This window comes from Dama dama, chromosome 17 (genome assembly GCF_033118175.1).
Source record: "Dama dama isolate Ldn47 chromosome 17, ASM3311817v1, whole genome shotgun sequence".
In the NCBI taxonomy this organism is placed as follows: Eukaryota; Metazoa; Chordata; class Mammalia; order Artiodactyla; family Cervidae; genus Dama; species Dama dama.
Genome location: NC_083697.1, coordinates 61,120,448 through 61,139,853, shown reverse-complemented (window position 1 = coordinate 61,139,853; position 19,406 = coordinate 61,120,448). Strand labels below are relative to the sequence as shown.

The 19,406-nt window shown below is 44.2% G+C and overlaps 1 protein-coding gene and 1 pseudogene across 9 annotated transcripts in view; both read right to left on the bottom strand.

Moving 5' to 3' along the window:
• The window catches only part of C17H4orf19 (chromosome 17 C4orf19 homolog), a 78,678-nt gene that overhangs the window by 2,451 nt on the left and 56,821 nt on the right, over positions 1-19,406 (bottom strand). For 3 of the 9 annotated variants that reach the window (XM_061164535.1, XM_061164537.1, XM_061164532.1), the window contains 3 exons: positions 18,491-18,546; positions 10,803-10,907; positions 467-520 (listed from right to left, as the gene is read on the bottom strand). In XM_061164535.1, coding sequence (XP_061020518.1) covers positions 467-498 — 32 coding nt within the window. In that variant the 5' untranslated portion in view covers positions 499-520; positions 10,803-10,907; positions 18,491-18,546. The remainder of the gene's footprint in view (positions 1-466; positions 521-10,802; positions 10,908-18,490; positions 18,547-19,406) is intronic. The other 6 variants (XM_061164530.1, XM_061164531.1, XM_061164529.1 and 3 more) reach the window with 4 other exon arrangements.
• On the bottom strand, positions 541-4,488 carry LOC133071851 (CDGSH iron-sulfur domain-containing protein 2-like; annotated as a pseudogene).

Here is a 19,406-nt window from a genome sequence, read left to right as displayed (position 1 = left end):
AACATAATAAAGATAGTTTTGTTATGGAAGCAAAATGATCAGTTAATTTTCCTCCTTTATTTTATATAGAATTATATTCATGTTGCCCAAATTTTTATGAAATAGAATCTGGACAAAATTAAAAGCACATACATGACTGGGGTGATTTATTTTCAGTGATACCATTTCAGGCATCTTCTAAAACCCAAGCTTTTCTTTGCACTGAAACTCTCTGGAGAAATGTAAATTCAATCCAAACCAAATTCACCCTCAGAGAATGAGTGTTCCCAGTGCTCGGAGCACTGCACAAAAAATTTTTACAAATCCAGCCCCCGTGTTCTTTTAAATAATATTAATGTGGTTCCAAACTCTTAACTTCCTGGCAATGCTAGTCATGCCCCAAGCTGGAAAATGGCATTGAATCCATGCAGGATTTTTAACAGTGCCTTTGTGGTAGTCACAAATGTCTCCATTTTTTCAACCTTACCTTTGTATCATTTTACAGCACCTGCACCCCATCTGGATTATTTTTTGTTATCATCTGGGAAAAAAAGAGAAAAGAGTGAATGACATTTTATTTTATTTTTTCTAATAAAAATTGTTGGTTTCATTGTAGGAAGACATTGGTTTCTTTGCAGTCAAAATGAAGGAGCTGCACGATTTAATTCTACATAAATAACAATATATAAAGCATCAAATATAAACAGTAGTGTGACAAGAAAATAAATGGACAGAAATAATTATTCAACTACTAGCAATAATTAAGACTACCATTTGAAAGATCTTCTATAAACAAAGAATGAAAAAAATACTGTCATAAGATTTTATAGCACACAGTTGTATTCCATCCTAATTCATTACTATTATAGTTCCTTCTTCTTCAGTATTAGTGAACCCATATCATAGCCTGTCAATTCACTGTGTTTATTTTGTGAAGCATCACAGGCAAAAAATGTCTTAGAACGCCAATACCTACAATAAGCTGCTTTAGTAAGACAAAAATCTTCAATGTTTATTTCACCCACCACTTTGGGATTTTCCTTTTGTATTTTAAGATTAATCAAGTTATCCTTCTTTCCTTTTTCTTCAGGAGGAATGGACAAACCATAAGGTAGCCACGTAGTCAAAGTATGCCAAGGAAAGGCAATAATCAAAGCCACTCTGAACCTATGAGCCGGGGGAACCAGGAATGATCTCAGGGCTGAGAGCTGTTTAAGATATCAGGGAAGCTGAACCTTCACAGAGGCTTCCCAGGTGGCTCAGTGGTAAGGAATCCATCTGTCAATGCAGGAGATGGCAGCCCCGACCCTAGGTCGGGAAGATCTGCTCTTGGACGAAATGGCAACCCACTCTAGTATTCTTGCCTGGAGAATCCCCTGGACAGAGGGGCCTGGCAGGCTGTAGCCCATAGGCTCGCAGAGTCGGACACGACGGAGCACATCTGCAGGCGGGCAGGCACCTCCAGCATGCGGGCTTTGCTCTGTGGCCCCATCCTGGCCAGAGACTTCAGCTCCGCTCTGGCTGAGAGTGGAGACGGCTAGCTGCAGGTACCTGCAGTCTGGGCTGGGCCCGGGCAGCTGACTGAGATTTCAATAGGAATTTTTTGCTTTTTCTTTCCTAGATCCTCAAAGTCAGTAGAGTTACAGTCTTTGGAAAAGGATACCATGTGAGTAGGGAGGGCACTGGTTACCTGGAACACCTTCACATATCTAAAATCACCGATTCAGTACTCACAAACATTTATTGCCACTTGTCTCTGGGCCAGACATTTCCCGGACTCTGGGAGTTATATATGTCATCTCCATTTTGTAAATGAGGAAAAACAGGTTGACCAATGCCAGAGAGAGAAAGGTGGAATTGAAAAGGACCTGTGTGTCTTCTTTCATTGCCTTCTCCATGGGACCTGGACCTAACCAGGGTGTTAAGCCCCGGTGCCGCAGCAGGCGGAATAAGAGAGCGGAGAGGCTTCCTTGCCCAGGGGCTTCAGTACTAGAAAGGATGTCCTGGGCTTCCCAGGTGGTAAAGAACCAGCCTACCAATGCAGGAGATGTAAGATGTAAGAGATGTGGGTTCGATCCCCTGGGTCAGGAAAATCCCCTGGTGGAGGGCAACCCACTCCAGTATTCTTGCCTGGAGAGTCCCATGGACAGAAGAGCCTGGGGGCCTATGGTCCATGGGGTTGCAAAGAGTAGAACACCACCAAAGCGACTCAGCACAGCACCAGAGGATGTCAGGATAGGGCAGTTGATCCCGGTTACAGATCCATGTACCATGTTACAGACCCGAGGAGGTTACAGGCGAGTCATCATCGCACGCTTTATGTGGGCTAAACTGCTCCTTTTTGCCTTTGCCATCACAAGGCATGGACTCCACTGTCTGGCAGTTCAAAGGCACACCCCTTTGGGCTTCCTGGTGGAAGATGGAGTTAAGTCTGTGCTTCTTTCATTTCCCACCTGCCCTCTGTCTTCTGCCTGTTCCCAAATTACATTTTTTCCCTCAAGATTGCCTTTGAATGAAACCTTCTCTTCATGTAAAAACCAACCACGCTGTTCTGGTCTTTTCCCTGAAAATCCTAGAAACTAGCATGGAAGAATCTTTAAGTCATCCTCCATGTCTAGTAGTTACCAACTTGAAGAAGACAAGCCAATGATAGAATTGAAAGCCCCAGTCCCTTTGTCTCTGTAAGATGCACGTGCTAGAGAGAGAGAGGGATCACTAATTGTTTTTATTTTGTGGTTTTGGGTTTTTTTCTCTATTTTCGGACCTTGCCACTCAGCATGCAGGATCTTAGTTCCTTGACCAGGGATCAAACCTGTGCCCCCTGCAGTGGAAGCCGGCCTGGTGTCTCAGCCACCGGACTTCAGGGAAGTCTCAGGAATCATGTCACTGCCTTCTCTGTTCCCTCTTCTTCCTTCTTTCAGTCATGAATGGATTTCCCAGGATTCTACCTCATAAGCCTCTAACCACAGAGAAAATGACCAATACCATTTAAGAGGTTTAGATTAGCTGGTTGATAAATCTAGAGGGGAGTAGTTTTACACCACCTCCCTCCCCAAAGATATCCAGCACCCACATCCTAATCTCTGAAACTTGTGACTGCTACTGCATATGACCAAAAAAAAAAAAAAAAAAAAGTCTGTGCCCATGTGATAACAGATTTGACATGAGAAGACTGTCTGGATGGTCTGGTTCTGGCCCCAGCTCTGCTCTGTGACTCCGGGCCTCAGCTATTTCATCTGTAAGTGGGGATAATGATGTGTCTACTACATAGCACTGTTGGGGATTATATGAGTTAACATTCATAATAAGCATATACTTATTACTCAGCTCTGTCTGGATACAGCATGTTTAAAAAAAGAAAAGAAGCTTTTCACCTAAGGAAGAAGTACTCTAGTTGCCATGACATATGCATACAAACGAGAGCATTAACAGTAGCAAGTTATACCTGTTTCCAGAATAAGGACCAAATGGTGTATTTCTATCAGCTGTGGCACCCACTGAAAGACACATACCCCAGGTGACAAGACTTCCAGGAGAGAGAAATCACAGCGGGCCTAGCCAGCAGCATGCGTACAACCTTTTCCTTTTGCCAAGCACTCTCAACGGAATTACTCCACTTCCCAAGCCCAGGGTTCTGTTTCCAGCCTCCTCCACTCCCCACTTCTGTCCATTTTCTGTGACTAGTTTGTATGTCAGCTTGATAAATTGGTTCAAGAGCCCCATGTGCCCCCTCCTCCGCGCCCTCAGCTCCTCCCCTCCCTCCATCTCCACAACCTACTCTAAAATCTGGCCCCTTTCCACGCTGGCAGTATCTTTGTTTATCTTGGAATCTGTTTTTTAAAAGTCAAGAGGATAGGAGGCAAGAAAAAGTCAAAGAAAAGAAAAAAAGAAAAAGGGCTTTGAAGTGTTTGAGAGAGGGCAGACCGTGGTCATAGTAATGTAATTGAAGCAACTGTGAGGTCTGAATCATTGAAAAATGCCAGGTAGGTCAACTTTAGGATCATGGGTTCAAGTGTTGTAGGTGGGGAAGGTTTCCTTCTCAACAGAAGAAAGAACAAGAGGCTGGTCTCGAGCAACACCTTGTTTTCCCAGGGTGTCCGAGGCTGACCAAGGTCGACCTGACCCCATTCTCTGCCACTGTGGCTCTGGCCACACTCAGCCATGCCGGGAAGCGAGCTGACTGCTGAGATTTAACTTCTCTGCATCTCAGAGAACCGACCAGTCACCTGCGCCTTTCACACTGCCCGTCCCGCCCCGCCCATCTCCCTGGAAAACCAGAGGATCTCTATTTTTCTTCAGAGCCGTGTAATTATAGGAGGTGTTCGGATGCTCCTCCCCAGCCCCCTCCCGCTCCCCCTGCCTCCCTGTAGGGGGCGCCCTCGGGTTTCCCACAGACCTGGTCCTGTACCCGACGGCCATGCTCTGCGCCTCTCCCCGGCCGGTGCCTCTTCCTGGCCAGGGGTCCCGCCCTGGCTCCCATCGCCGACCTGCTTCCTTCCCCGGCAACATTCCTCCTCTCCGTGAGACAGGCGCTAAGGCCCAGGGCTGAGTGACTGCTGACCAAAAGGGTGGGGACTACTGCATGTACACCCACCCCTGCCTGCCTGTGTCTACAATGAGTCATCCACATATGATGATGCCTAACATCAAATCTGATTTATTTCTCTTTTCATGTGTCACTCCCACCCCTATATCTTGCTTTTACTGAGGTCTCCCATTTCCAGGTGGCAAAAAGGAAATAGTCCATGTCCATTTCCCATGGAAATGGGGGGGAAAAAAGAATGCTCTTTTGAAGTAAGACTGAGTTCAAAACAGGCAGTTTGTCTTCTGTCCCTTCCCCGTCACTGTGACAACAGCTGGGTCAGAGGTGAGAACTCAGTTGTCCAGTGCCCTTTATTATGGAGCAGAATCAGAACTTGCTTTGTCTTTGGAGTATAAAAGAGCAACAGAGAAAAGCAAAGGGCAAAGCAGCCATCCTCTGGTTTCCATAGGAGAAAAGCAAATACCATTAGGATGGTGTGTCCACCTAATGTCCACCTTCGGCGCCTGGCCCTCCTGGAGTCCTGTGTCGGAGGCTGACTCTTGTCCTGTGTTTACTGTTGAAATTAAAGAGTCCTGTATTTGAAGACAGTCATGCTAAGACCCCATCAGTTACTAGTCAAGTGTTCTTGCTGGAAAATCTGGTTTCACAAGGGGGTTGGTGATGGAGGTGGGGAGAAATGAGGAGGCCAGGGGTGGGAGGGTAAGGGGCACAGGAGTTGTGCAACCAGGCAGAGAAATTAACTGAGCATTCATCAGGAAGGCAAGGAATATAGAAAAAGCCTCAACTCAGCTGGAAAGGGCTGCCTTTGAATAGTGACGATCTTAAAGAATGACACGCACAGGTCAGACTGACCCAGGACCAGCTTGTAGGCGTCCTACTGGCTAAAGCTGGAACAACGGGAGCATCACAGTAAGCACAAACATAAAGGAGTATAATAGACTGAATAAAACAAGCATCTGTGAATCCTCAGGATATAAATCTAAAAAAGGGAGAGCTCTGACTTACAAGTAGAAAGCCTGCTAACAAACAGAATTACAGAAATCACCATTAGACAACCATCACAGTAATAACTGACTCAAGCAAGAATCATCAACAGATGTTTAGACCAGTGGGTAGAAACCTGAAGAGAACGGGATATTTAATCCCAAGTATTGCCACTGGCCAAAAAGTTTGCTTAGGTTTCTCATAACATCATACCAATGAACTTGTTTGGCCAGCCCCAATAGCTCCCCTATTATATGCGTGGGGTAAAATAGTATCCTTACAGTGGAGAAACCTGGGTCACAGCACCAAAATCAAATAACCAAGGGTAATACTGTGAGTAAGGGTAATACTGTGAGACTAGTCAATATCCTCCGAGGTGGTGCACTGAAAACTTGCCATCACTTCTGTGATTTTTCTGTCAGAGTATAATCTGGATCGAAGCAGGAGGCAACATCGGTCAAACACAACTTAAGGGGTATTTTGCCAAACAACTGGTCTGTACTCTTTCAAAAATGCAACTTTAGGAAAAAAAAAAACAAAGACAGGCTGTGGAACTATTACAGATTAAAGAAGACAAAAGAGACATGACAATGAATGCAATGCTTGATCTTTTGGTAACACGTCATTATTGACACAACTGGTGAAATCTGAATAAGGCCTGTAGATTAGGTAGTAGTATTACATCGGTGCTAATGTCCTGCTTTTGATCCTTGTACTAGGGCTATATGAGAGCATGCCCTTTTTCTTAGGAAGTATTTCATAGTGAGGTATTTAGCAGTAGAGGGACATGGTGGTATCTGTAACTTATTAAAATAATTCAGGGAAAAAAATGTGTGTGTATGTGTGTATAGAGAAAGAGAGAAGAATAAAGCAAATGTAGTAAAGGTTAACATTTGGGGACTCCGAGTAACTGAGGGTCCTCTGTATTTTCCTTGCAACTTTTCATTGTCTGATATGTCAACTTCAGAAGTTAAAAAGAAAAAAAAAAAAGGCACTAATCTGATGTCAGTTTCTGTTCTGCTTGTTCCTGGGCTAGGACCTAATACCTACAGAAAACCATTGCCATTAAGCCATTCCCTCTAAAGAAGCACATGGGGAAAGGTCTTGGAAAGGAGCTCATGGAAAGCCCATCAAACTTTCTGGATTTAGCTGTCATTCTGTGTATGTACTGAAGACCTTTCCTCAATAGCCAGCCCCAGACACTAGAACTCTGAAAGCAAAGATGTTTCCTGTCCTTGGGTACCTCAGAGGGGATTTGGTGTTTGTCTAGGGCTTTGGTGTTTGTCAGCTGCCTGCCTAACCTAGGCCAGCATCTACCTGCATGGAGCATGTCACATCTCTTATTCAAATAAAGGTATGACTGGTGAGTGACAGAAGTGAAGGAATGAATGGTGAGTATGAGATTTTATAAATTATTCCAGTAGAAGGTCTACCACTTTCCACAATCAAATCTCACTCTACCTGATGGTCCAAAATCAAAAGTCAAGTGCATGGCATGAGCTAAGAGAGATAGGGGGGACCGTGGTTCCCCTTCCCAGCTTGGGAATTACAGTTCATGTAACTCCAAGGGTTAAGGGTGTCCTGCTTCAAGAACTCTAGTCAATGGGCTTTCATAGCAGCTGCTGGCAAGCGGTTTGAGTTGATAGAAGTTGAAGTGCTTGGAAGAGACACAGTAAAACCAAACACTTAAATTTCAACTCTGTTGTGATAAACCAAGCTGCCAATGTTTAGAAAACAGTCCAGGATTTCATCTTAACCTGGCTAGCAGGTGAAGCTGAAAAATGTTTAGTGAGTCACTTCTGGGTACTGACCTCTTAGACTCAAGAGGAATGGATAAAAATAACTACCAGGCATTGAAGAAATCACGAGGTGCCTTACAAAAGAAATTAAAAGACTGCCTGCCCAGCTTCATAGACGGTACTGAATTTATGGTGGAAAAAGGACAAGAAGATAATTCTTGACTACTATTCAATCTGTTTCCTCAGCAGAACCATATTCCCCTTTCTGAGCAGGCTTTGCAAACTCTCTGGGACAAAATTTTTTGGTGTTTCCTTTTCTCCTAAAGAGGCTGAGCTTCAATAATTTTGGAGGAGGACTATAAGCCTTTATTATCAGCACCATCAAACAGTCCATTTGATGCACTCCTAGTAGTCAATGTGCTACCATATACGAGTCAGCATCACCTAGAACTGGGCTTGATGGGATATCTGTGCAGAGGTATGTTCAAATGTCCGTCCCCCACTCCTGTGAAAGGGTTCCCTCAAACAGGTTTGAGAATGGGAACAGCAGAGATTAAAGATGAACACATTCACAATTATGAAAAAGAATGATTTCACCCTGTTTAACTCAGTATTTCCCAAAATTATTTGACCACAGAACTCCCCCCCGCCCCGCCATAAAAGATATTAATGACCAATAGGATTTATGTTTTGTGGAACTTTGGGAAAAACAATTGTCATGGCAGTCCTAATTGTCAGGAAGGGTTTTGTGCCCCAAACTAATATCGTCAGGTGGGGCTGGTGTTTGTGAACTCAACCAGGCAAAGTCCAAGCTGGGTATAAGAAATCCATCTTCCAGCAGTAGCTTCATCGTCAACTGTGCAGATGTGGGAAAGTGGTGTAATCTCTTGATCCCTCAGGTTCTTTATCTCCCCAGTGAGTCCCTGACATCAAAGGTCTCTTCCAAACTGAACAATCGAGGTGGTGAATCGGAGAAGGAAGTGTCCTCAACTCATTGACCTCTCCCTGACTTGGCTCACACACGGTTAGCACTGAACACCCAGAGAAGGCAGGCACCGATAGGTCCCTTCTGCAGGCGGGAGCCCTCCACAGTGGTTTGTGAATTACCCCATTCCGGTACCGATGGGGGTGTTTGGGTCCCAAGTCCACACTCACCTAAACCCATGATCCTAACTGAATGCACAACCTTCTCTTCCTGTTTCCTCCCTTCAGCCCCCAAGTTCTCATCTCATTCCCTCAGGTCTGCAGCTCTTTGAAGAGGTCTCCTTGGCTTCTTTGCCAGAGAATACTAAGCGACTGAGTGTACACACACACCCACCCCCCCCGCCCCCCCACATACACACAGCTGATCAATGCCCTGGAGCCTTGAGACAGAGTGTATGTAACTGCAACTTCCCTGGGAAGGGTGAGGACTCAGGTCAGGAGGACAAGGAGGTATCTGCTGGACCTCTTCACTGGAATGGGCTGGGGAAGTGTGTAAGAGTGTGTGTGTGTGTGTGTGTGTGTGTGTGTGTGTGTGTGTGTGGCAGGGCTGGGGTATGTGTGAGGCAGGATGGAATCTGTAAGCTTTTTGAGAAAATCCATCATATCAGCAATTCAGCACCATGGTTACATGAGTAATTTAGGGTCTAAGTTTGGGTTCCAACACTGCCTCCACCACTTATTAGCTTTGTGACCTCTACGCAAATTTCTTAGCCTCTGCAAACTTTACCTGTCTAATCAGCAAAATAGGAATGAATGGTAACAATTCCTGTTTACCAGGATTGTTTCAAAAATGAGTGACATAAAAGTATGTATGGCATTTATTATGTCTGACACCCTGCCAGGGCTTATTTATGATTATAAATACTTAACATTCTATTGTTTAATATGCATCAAGTACCGTTTTAAAAATGTTCATGTATTCACTTCAACTTCACAATAACCCTTTAAGGAAGAAGCCAGTATTTTATTTGTTTGTTTGTTTATTATTGGCTGCACCATGGGCTTGAAGGATCTTGTTTCCCGACCATGGAATGAACGTGGGCCATGGCAGTAAAAGCAGAGAGTCATAATCACTGGATTGCCAGAAAAATCCCTATTATTGTTTTAACTGAACGATAGTTGATTTACAATATTATATTAGTTTCAGGTGTATAGCACAGTGATTCAGTATTTTGTAAATTATTTAAAATTATCACAAAATACTGGTTACATTTCCCTGGGCTGTACAATATGTTCATATTGCTTATCTATTTTATACATAATAGTTTTAATCACATACCGCTGTCTGGCCCCTCCTCTCCTCCTGCTCCCCACTGTTAACACCACTAGCTTGTTTTCTATATCTGTGAGTCTGTTTCTGTTCTGCTATATTCTTTTGTTTCATTTTTTGGACTCTACATATGAATAAAATCATTCAGTATTTGTCTTTCTCTGTCTGACTTCTTTCACTAAATGTCATCCACGTTGTTGTAAATGGCAGAATTTAATTCGTTTTTATGGCTGAATCATATTCCATTATATTACATATATCACACCTTCATTATCCATTCATCTGTTTATGGACACTGAGGTCACTTCCATATCTTGGCTTCTAGGAACAGTGTTGCTATGAACATGGGGTACCTGGATCTTTTGGTGTTAGCATTTTAGTTTTGCTTTTTTTTGGTGGGGGGGTGGGGATATATACCTTGGAATGGAATTGCTGAGTCATATGTAGTCTATTTTTAGTTTTCTGAAGATCTTCCGTACTGGTTTCCATAGTGGCTGCATCATTACATTCCTACCAACTGTGTACAGAGGTTGGAAGCCAGTATTCTACGGATAAGTAAATGGACATATAAACTAGGGAGTGGTTCCCAGGTGGCCCTAGTCGTAAAGAAGCCACCTGCCAATTCAGGAGACATAAGAAGCTCAGGTTCAATCCCTGGGACAAGAAGACACCCTGGAAGAGGGCGTGGCAACCCACGCCAGCGTTCTTGCCTGAGAATCCCGTGGACGGAGGAGCCTGGGGGGCAACAGTCCACGGGATCGCAGGGCTGTACGCGACTGAAGAGACTTAGCACACATAGGCACCGTGTACCTATTGTTAATGCGGCTGTTACTGTTTTCATTATTAACATTTCCTGATTATACATCAACTATATAATATTTATATATTATATCTTTCCTATGATATTAATATAATACCATAATACCTCTCACTAGGTTCTGTTCTTTTCTGAGTCCACAGAATTTCACAATAAGAAGCAGCTTGTGACCTAGTATGTTTTGCAAAAGGGAACTGGATACTCTTGATTTGGGTTCTGATAGAAGAGCAAGGAGAGTTAAGAAAGTCTTAAGTGAACAGTGCAAAGAAACAGAGGAAGACAACAGAATGGGAAAGACTAGAGATCTCGTCAAGACAATCAGAGATACGCAGGGGTCATTTTATGCAAGGATGGGCACAATAAAGGACAAACGGTATGGACCTAACAGAAGCAGAAAAGATTAAGAAGAGGTGGTAGAAATATACAGAAAAACTATACAGAAAAGGTCTTAATGACCCGAATAACCATGATGGTGTAGTTACTCACCTAGAGCTAGACATCCTGGAGTGCGAAGTCAAGTGGGTCTTCGGAAGCATTACTGCAAACAAAGCTAGTGGAAGTGATGGAATTGTAGCTGAGCTATTTCAAATCCTAAAAGATGATGGTGTTAAAGTGTTGCACTCATTACATCAGCAAATTTGGAAAACTCAGCAGTGGCCGCAGGATTGGAAAATGTCAGTTTTCATTCCAATCCCAAAGGGCACTGTTAAAGAATGTTCAAATTACTGTACAGTTGCACTCATTTCACATGCCAGAAAGATTATGCTCAAAATTTTTCAAGCTAGGCTTCAGCAGTACATGAATTGAGGACTTCCAGATGTATAAATTGGATTTAGAAAAAGCAGAAGAACCAGAGATCAAATTGCCAACATCCTCTAGATCATAGAAAAAGCAAGGGAATTCCAAAAGAAAAATCTCCTTCTGCTTCAGTGACTATGCTAAAGCCTTTCACTGTGTGGATCGCAATAAACTGTGGAAAATTCTTAAAGAGATGGGAATACCAGACCACCTTACCTGCCTCCTGAGAAACGTGTATGCAGAACAAGAAGTAACAATTAGAACCAGACATGGAACAATGAACTGATTCCAAATTGGGAAAGGAGTACATCAAGGCTGTATATTGTCACCCTGCTTATTTAACTTCTATGCAGAGTACATCATGTGAAACACCAGGCTGAATGACTCACAAGCTGGAATCAAGATTGCAGGGAGAAATATCAACAACCTCACATATGCAGATGACACCACTCTAATTGCAAAGAGTGAAGAGGAACTAAAGAGCCTCTGATGAAGGTGAAAGAGGAGAGCAAAAAAAATTGGCTTAAAACTCAACATTCAAAAAACTAAGATCATGGCATCCAGTCCCATCACTTCATGGCAAATAGATGGGAAAAATTGGAAACAGTTACAGATTTTATCTTCTTGGACTCAAAAACCACTGAGAACGGTGACTGCAGCCTTGAAAGTAAAACACACTTGCTCCTCGGAAGAAAAGTTATGACAAATCTACACCGGGTATTAAAAAGGAAATCAACTCTGAATACTAACTGGAAGTACTGATGCCGAAGCTGAAGCTCCAATACTTTGGCCACCTGATGCGAAGAGCAAATGCATTGGAAAAAGACCCTGATGCTGGGAAAGACTGAGGGCAGGAAGAGAAGGGGACGACAGGAGATAAGATGGCTGGATGGCATCACCGACTCAATGGACATGAGTTTGAGCAGATTCTGGGAGATAGTGAAGGACAAGGAAGCCTGGGGTGTTGCGGTCCATGGGGTTGCAAAGTGCCTACCACCACGTAGGGACTGAACAGTTATTTCATACCTGTGGTTTCATCTATTCGCCACCAGATGGCAGTATACATTGGTTATTTAATTTCAAGGGAGGGACTTAGTATAGGAAAGGCCTCAAATGCAGGAGAATCAGGGCACAGTGTAGGCGCCTTGCTGTGTGGCAAAGTTACGGAGCAGGTGATTTGGTAAATATTCAGATAATTATTGTGTTAAGTTCTGGTAGCCATGGTACTACCTTATGGCAGAGTTTCCTCCAGCTCTGTCTGGGCATGGGATTTACTCTGTAGCCTGGCCAGACCGTGGGTGGGTGAAAAGACTCCTGCAATTCTATAGACACCTCTCTTTCCACAAATGGGATCTGATGCCTGGATGAAAGTTTTGTGGAAGGGACTAGGGGAGGCAGGATAGGGTGTGGAGGCGTTCACTTCCTCCCCTGGGTTAGATCTGCGGCAGCTGGACCTGTCCACCTCACCATTCCTTCCCCAGGGCCATCCTTGTGCTCGCCCCAGACCCTGTGGGCTGCCCGTGGTGTTAGCTGGTCTTGGGGCCCCATCTTCTGGATGAGGGTACATGACCATATTCTGGGAGGTACAGATAAGCTATAAAATAAATTTGGCCCAATTTGAAAGTTTGGGGGGAAGAAGCCCATTATTTTATATTCAAAAGAAATTTAGAATATTGTGTTTGAAAAGGCAAAATGTGCCTCAATTATTAGAATTAAACAAAGGTATGCAGAAAATTACAAGTTCTGTTGGTAACTTGTGGTCAGCCCTCTAGGCCAGGTCCTTTTTCCTGTACCCCCGGGGAGAAAGGCTTTAGGGGAAAAGTTTGAGAAGCGGTTCCCCTATCGTCTGGACTGTAAATTCCTGGGAGTAGGCTCCTATTTAGGTCAGGTGGGGTGCAATTCATTACTGAACCAAGGTGGGCCGGTGACAGGGGTGGGATCCTGGTGGACACATTGGAAGGCAGAGGGCACCGGGGCCGTAAGGGTCTATGTGGGGGTCTATGTGGGCCCGATAACCTGCATTTCCAACAAGCTCCCAGGTGGTGCTAGCACTGCTGTCCAAGGACCACACGCTGAGAACTGCAGCTTTATGGTCTTAAGAAAATAAAGGCGGAAGGAGTCTTTGTTTTGCCAATGTTACTGGTTGGTCTAGGTGAGCTCTACTTAAAGGGAGAGGCCTAACACTCTAAGAACTCTGTGGCTTGGGGAATTTCTGGCAAAAGTGAGGTAGTTACCATTACCATTGGCCCCTTGTGGTGACAGATGGCATGGCCCAAACCGAGTTGGCCAAAACATAATTTTATGTTGGTCAGAAACTCATACCAGTAGTCATTGCTTCCAATTCCATTGCCGGTGGGTGCAGCTTTACAAGCCTGTTAAGTTTCCAAAGATTCTGTTTTTCAGAATTTGCTTTGTAACAATTTTAATTTACCTTCTTCTGTCCTTCTCTGTGGGTGTTATAACAGGAGAAAGTGAAAGTAAACCAAGTGTCCAATGATAAAGGGGTCAGTCTGGACAACCTAAACGTTTACTAATTGAGGAAGAGTTGAGACAAACCCAACTGAGAGATGAAACAATGCCAGCGTTGGGCTGGTCCACTGCCTGTCTGCTCTTAGACCGGCCCCTGCCTCCCTTGCCTGCTCAGGGCACCCTAATGCTGAGGAACCCCTGTCTGGACCTGGGTGGGTCCCACCAGTGGAAGGTACTGGTGGAAGACGAGAAGGAGAGGATGAGGGAAGTCAGGGTACGGTTCCCTTTGTCTCTCTGCTCTGGACGGCGTCCTGCTCATCCTGGCAGTGGCCAGCTCTCCTCCATAGCAGGAGATGGGCAAGAGCCCCACCCCCTACGGTGCCAGCCAGAAGCATGGCGCATCCATGCTCCGGCCACTGCCCCAGCATCTGGTTCTGTGCCTCCCCGTAGGATGGTAATGTCCTCCTGCCTTGACCATCTCTGTGTTTACCTCAGCATCTCATTTGGTTTCCCAGATCTTCCAATACCCACATAACCCACTGACTATAACGTCCTTCTGTTTGAAAGGTAGAGTTCTCATTCTTGACGGGACCTTCCCGACGACAAATAATATCCTGACCAAAGGCTTCCTAGCTAGTTATTAAGTAATATACAACAAGAGTGTTGGACTCTGTACAGATGGGTAGTGTCTAACGTACATGTTGCTAATTGCTGCACGCCTGGTGTAGGACACGTCATGGTGGTGGGTGTCAGTGGTGGCTGGGGAAGCGACTTCAGCCCCTCCATCGTCTCCATCAATTTCTCTCGCCTTTCCCACCCCAGATCAGTCTAGTTACTGTGCAAAACAACTTCTAGACAAGTCTCCTGTCTTCCCTTCTAAGTTCTGAAACCCTTCTAGTATATAGATATTCTAAAACTGCCACTGGAGAAAGTATAGGGAACATATGGACCTTCACACTATTTTCAGTAATCTCATGAAAATACTCAACATCATTAACACATATGGGTGATTGTGGTTAATAAATAAGTTTAGGTATCTCTTATGTCTGCTGAAGTATGAAGGGCATTCTCTATTATTCGCGTGGGTGCTATTAATCCATTCCCCATTATCAATGTAGTGGCAGGAAGTTTATTTTTAATACACACCAAATCCTTCAGGGAGTCTCTAATTCAACAGTTGAAGAAAATATCTAAAACTCTTAGAGTAAGGAATCCAGATATCACCATTCACTTATCAGTTGCTTTTGAAATGTTTTGAGGAAGTCTTGCAAATGACCACAGACAGCTCTGAAGTGAAAGAGATGTTACAGAGAGCTCAGCTAATCACATATACGCGCGTGCATGCTCAGTTGCTCAGTTGTGTCTGATTCTTTGCAACCTCATGGACTGTAGCCCACCAGGTTCCTCTGTCTGAGGAATTTCCCAGGCAAGAGTGCTGGAGTGGGAGGTCATTTCCTACCCCAGAGGATCTTCCTGACCCAGGGATCACATACACAATCTCCCTTAACATGACAGACTATCATCAATGATATGGGATTGGATGTTTACCCTGAACTCTGCTACTTGGGTAGAATCTTGCTCACTGATGAACTAATAGACCGTATCACTGGAAACCAAACCAAACCAAACCACATGTGTTCAGGGATAATGACCACAGCACAAAGACTTGGGCTCAGCTGAAGACGGGGGCAGGCCATCACCTTTTGGGTGGCTCTTAGTTTCTAAGAGTATGAACAAGTACACTTTGGAGACTCTTCAGATAATACAATTTGAGATGATTTTTAAAATTTGAAGTGAAGATGATGTGTTTTCAGTTAACATGTGCAGTTCTATGTCTTTTTCATGTGGGATTCAGTGGCCCCCCTCCCATCACACTCTTGACCACCCATAATCACAGTATCATCTGACATGACTCATCTCAACTCAGCTTGTTGGGCTGGTCCTCTTGACTTTGATTCAAGTTATATAGGAAGCTCAGCATCACCAATCTTTAGTAGGGTATCTTCTTAAACACATCAGAGATACCCTTCGATTAGTTCGTAATTGATTTCATGTTTATAGCCACCTCAACAGAAGGAATATGTATAAAATCATATCTGGTTCTAGAAGAAGAGGACGAAGAATTTTAAGACCCAGTAGATAGAAGACAGTCTGTCTATCGTAATTAAGGGAGTGGGCTCTGGAGTCAAAAATCTGGATTGGCCTGTCCTAAGCTGGATGACCTTGAGTAGCTTGACCTCTCAGAGTCTCAGCTTTGCCAGCCACTAGATAGGGAAACAGTGACACCGAATTGTGAAGGGTTCCTCTGAGAACCACACGGCTTACACATGTGACGGACCTGGCAGAGTGTGACTAGCAAGTAGCAGGTTCTTAACAGATGTGGGCTGCTCTCACCTTCATGGCCATTGTCTATGAGAAAATTTTTTAACCTTGGCCAAGTGACTTTTAGACACTGTGAATAGAAATGGGTGATGTTCTGACCCAATCCTCCCTGGACCCCCACGAGAATCAGGCGTGTCTCCAATGCAGGGTATGTCACTAACATTGGTAAGTAGCCTTATCTGGAAGGTGGGGGAAGTCTGGAAGATACCTGAAGCATTTAGAAAAAATGAAGTTCTGCAAATGAAGAAGTTGCAGAGGCGGCGATGTGGACAGAAGTTTATATGCTACAGTCTTGTAAAGCTACTAATAATGATGCCTTTAAAAGCAAGCACAGCTCAAGGCTGGATGTTTGGAATGGACCAGTTATGGATAATTCCCAGTATTCTAGATGCCCAAACTTCAGCGTTCTTAAAGAACATCCCACTACACAACCGCTGTATATACAATATACAGGCTTCCCACTCAGGGTGGGAAGTATGGACTGGTCAGAGGACAAGAAAAAAGCAGACTCTCCCGTGTTTGTAGATGACACTGCATGTGCAGAATTTGGACGCTGATGTTCCTTTTCTTGTTCAGTCGCTCTTTATGACCCCTTGGACTGCAGCACACCAGGCCTCCCTGTCCTTCACTGTCTCCTAGAGTTTGTTCAAACTCATGTCCATTATTTCTTTGAAGTATAGTAAAAACAGTTTTACTTGAAAGAATAAGCATGGTCCTGAGGCTTCGAATATCCTTGAAAATCTGAGGATAAAACACTCTGCTAGTAACTAGGACACCAGAGGCAGAGATCTCTGCTGTATGTTAAAGGGTTCACCACTTATTCACGCATCAAATATTTCCTGAGCACCCATTTTGTGCAAGTACCAAATTCAGTTCCAGGGAGCTGAAAAGAATTCACAGTCTAGCAATGATGACAGATGCATAAATACATGACTAAGGGGGTGCAAAAAGTACGCATTTTAAAGATGGGGACTTTCCTGGTGGTACAGTGGTTACGTATCTGCCTGGCAATGCAGGGGATGCAGGTTTGCTCCTTGGTTGGGAACTAAGATCCCACGTGCTACAGAGTGACTAAGCCTGCTGGCTGCAACTAGAGAGCCCATGTGCTGCAACCACGGAAGACTGTGCACTCTGGAGCCGGAGTGCTGTAACTACTGATACTGTGCACCGCAACGAAAGGTCCTGTATGACACAATGAAGATTTCAAGTGACGCAACTGAGACCCGATGCAGCCAGATAAAGAAAGAAATCATAAATATTACAACGAAATAAAGTATGTCATGCATTGTGTTCTATAAGGCAGCAAGTGCCCAAGTAATCCTGGGAAGAGACTGGAGAAGACTTGTGGCTGAGAGTGAGCAGATAAAGGGGTTGGTGGGGGTCCAGACCACATTCCGGGGGGAAGGCGACCTCTGACACTCTCTCTGAGGCCCACTCTTCTCTCTCCATGTGCACCGCCCCTGCCCTGTCCTAAGACATTATCACTTCTTTTTACCTGAGTGATTGCAAATCCTTTTGTCACCGCATCCCCCTGTGTCTTCTAAGACATTTGCCACACGGAAGTCATGGGATCTTTCTAGGCCACAAACCTGAATCTATCAGTCCCCCTGCCTAAAACTCTTCATCCTAAAGGAAATCAGTCCTGAATATTCATTGGAAGGACTGATGCTGAAGCTGAAACTCCAATACTTTGGCCCCCTGATGCGAAGAACTGACTCACTATAAAAGACCCTGATGCTGGGAAAGACTGAAGGCGGGAGGAGCAGGGGACGACAGAGGATGAGATGGTTGGATGGCATCACTGACTCAATGGACATGAGTCTCCATCACGGGAGTTGGTGATGGACAGGGAGGCCTGGCGTGCTGCAGTTCATGGGCTCGCAAAGAGCTGGACACAACTGAGTGACTGAACTGAACTGAAAACTTTTCAAAGGTGTCCAAGAGCCTCAGGATTTAATAACATAGAAAAACGAAGATGACAATAGAAATAGCAAACTCACACAGAGTGCCCCATGTACCGGGTGTTCCATGTGCTTTATCTGCCCAACTGCTCCTCATTATTTGTGGATTCCATAGCTGTGAATTATCTACTGTGTAAAATTAATTATAAGTCCCACATTAATACTTGCTTGCTTCGGGGGTCGTTTCTGGGCACACACAGGGTGGTGAAATATTGGAGCAGAGCTAACTGAGCTCAAAGAAGGTAATGCTCAGCCTTCTTGTTTCAGCCTCACATTGTATATTGTTCAATGTGAAGACTTAGACGGGTCATGTTGTACGCTACTTGTTTTAGAACAAACAAACTTTGTTCTTTGTTCCCAAACAACAAAAGGAAAAAGAAAATAACAGCATTTTACTTAAACCTGAATGAATCTGAAAGAGATAGACTTTGGGGATTGCCCTGTCTACTGGCTTTAATGTTTCAGGTAATAAAAACTGCAGAGGGAGACCAAATAATAGAAAATTTAGTGGAAAGTGGAAAGAATAGACTTTCTTCCCAAAACATAAAAAAGAGAAGAGCTTACCTGTTGCGGAGATTGTCCATTAGGTTTCTCTAGACATTTAACTTCTCTTCCTGCAACTAAAAAAAAAAAAAAAAAAAAAAAAACCAGTTGAAAATAGGCCTGCCAGTTGCCTCCTTTTCACAGCCAAGCTGCATCTTGAAAGTGACAGCAGAAAGCATTTCCCGAGAGAGACGTAGGTAGTGATGTGGGGGAAAGGATTCCTGGCCTGGATCAGTGACTCCAGGCAGACAAGGGCTTTGAAATTTACCAGGCCTGAGTTTGCAGCCCAGCTCCCAAAGCTGAATTAACAATCAATTAATGCCCAATTAATCATTTACCCAAATATCAGTGTTTCATCTATCAAATATGGTTGTAGTGAGATTTAAACTGCACAACAGGAAAGCTGTTGAGAAAAACTTACGTAACTGAAGGAATGAGATTTTAGATAAAAGCACTCACCAAGTGACCAGAGTGATAAATAAAACTAAACCCAACGCCAAGACACATCACTGTGATATTTCAGAAGTGAGGTAAAAGCAAAGCTCCTAAAGGCTTCTACAAAGAGAAAACTGACCATATACAAAGAGCTGGGGCTCAGAATGGCTTTAGACTTCTTAAATGCACACACAGGGCCGTGCTGTGCCCAGCCGCTTATTGTGTCCGACTCTTTATGACCCCACGGACTAAAGGAGGCCGGGCTTCCTTGTCCTTCACTATCTCCCAGAGTTTTCTCAAACTCATGTTCATTGAGTCGGTGGTGCCATCCAACCATCTCATCCTGTCGCCCCCTTCTCCCCCTGCCTTCAATCTTTCCCAGCATCAGGGTCTTTTCCAATGACTCGGCTCTTCACATCAGGTGGCCAAAGTATTGGAGCTTCAGCTTCAGCATCAGTCCTTTCAATGAATATTTACGGTTGATTTCCTTTAGGATGGACTG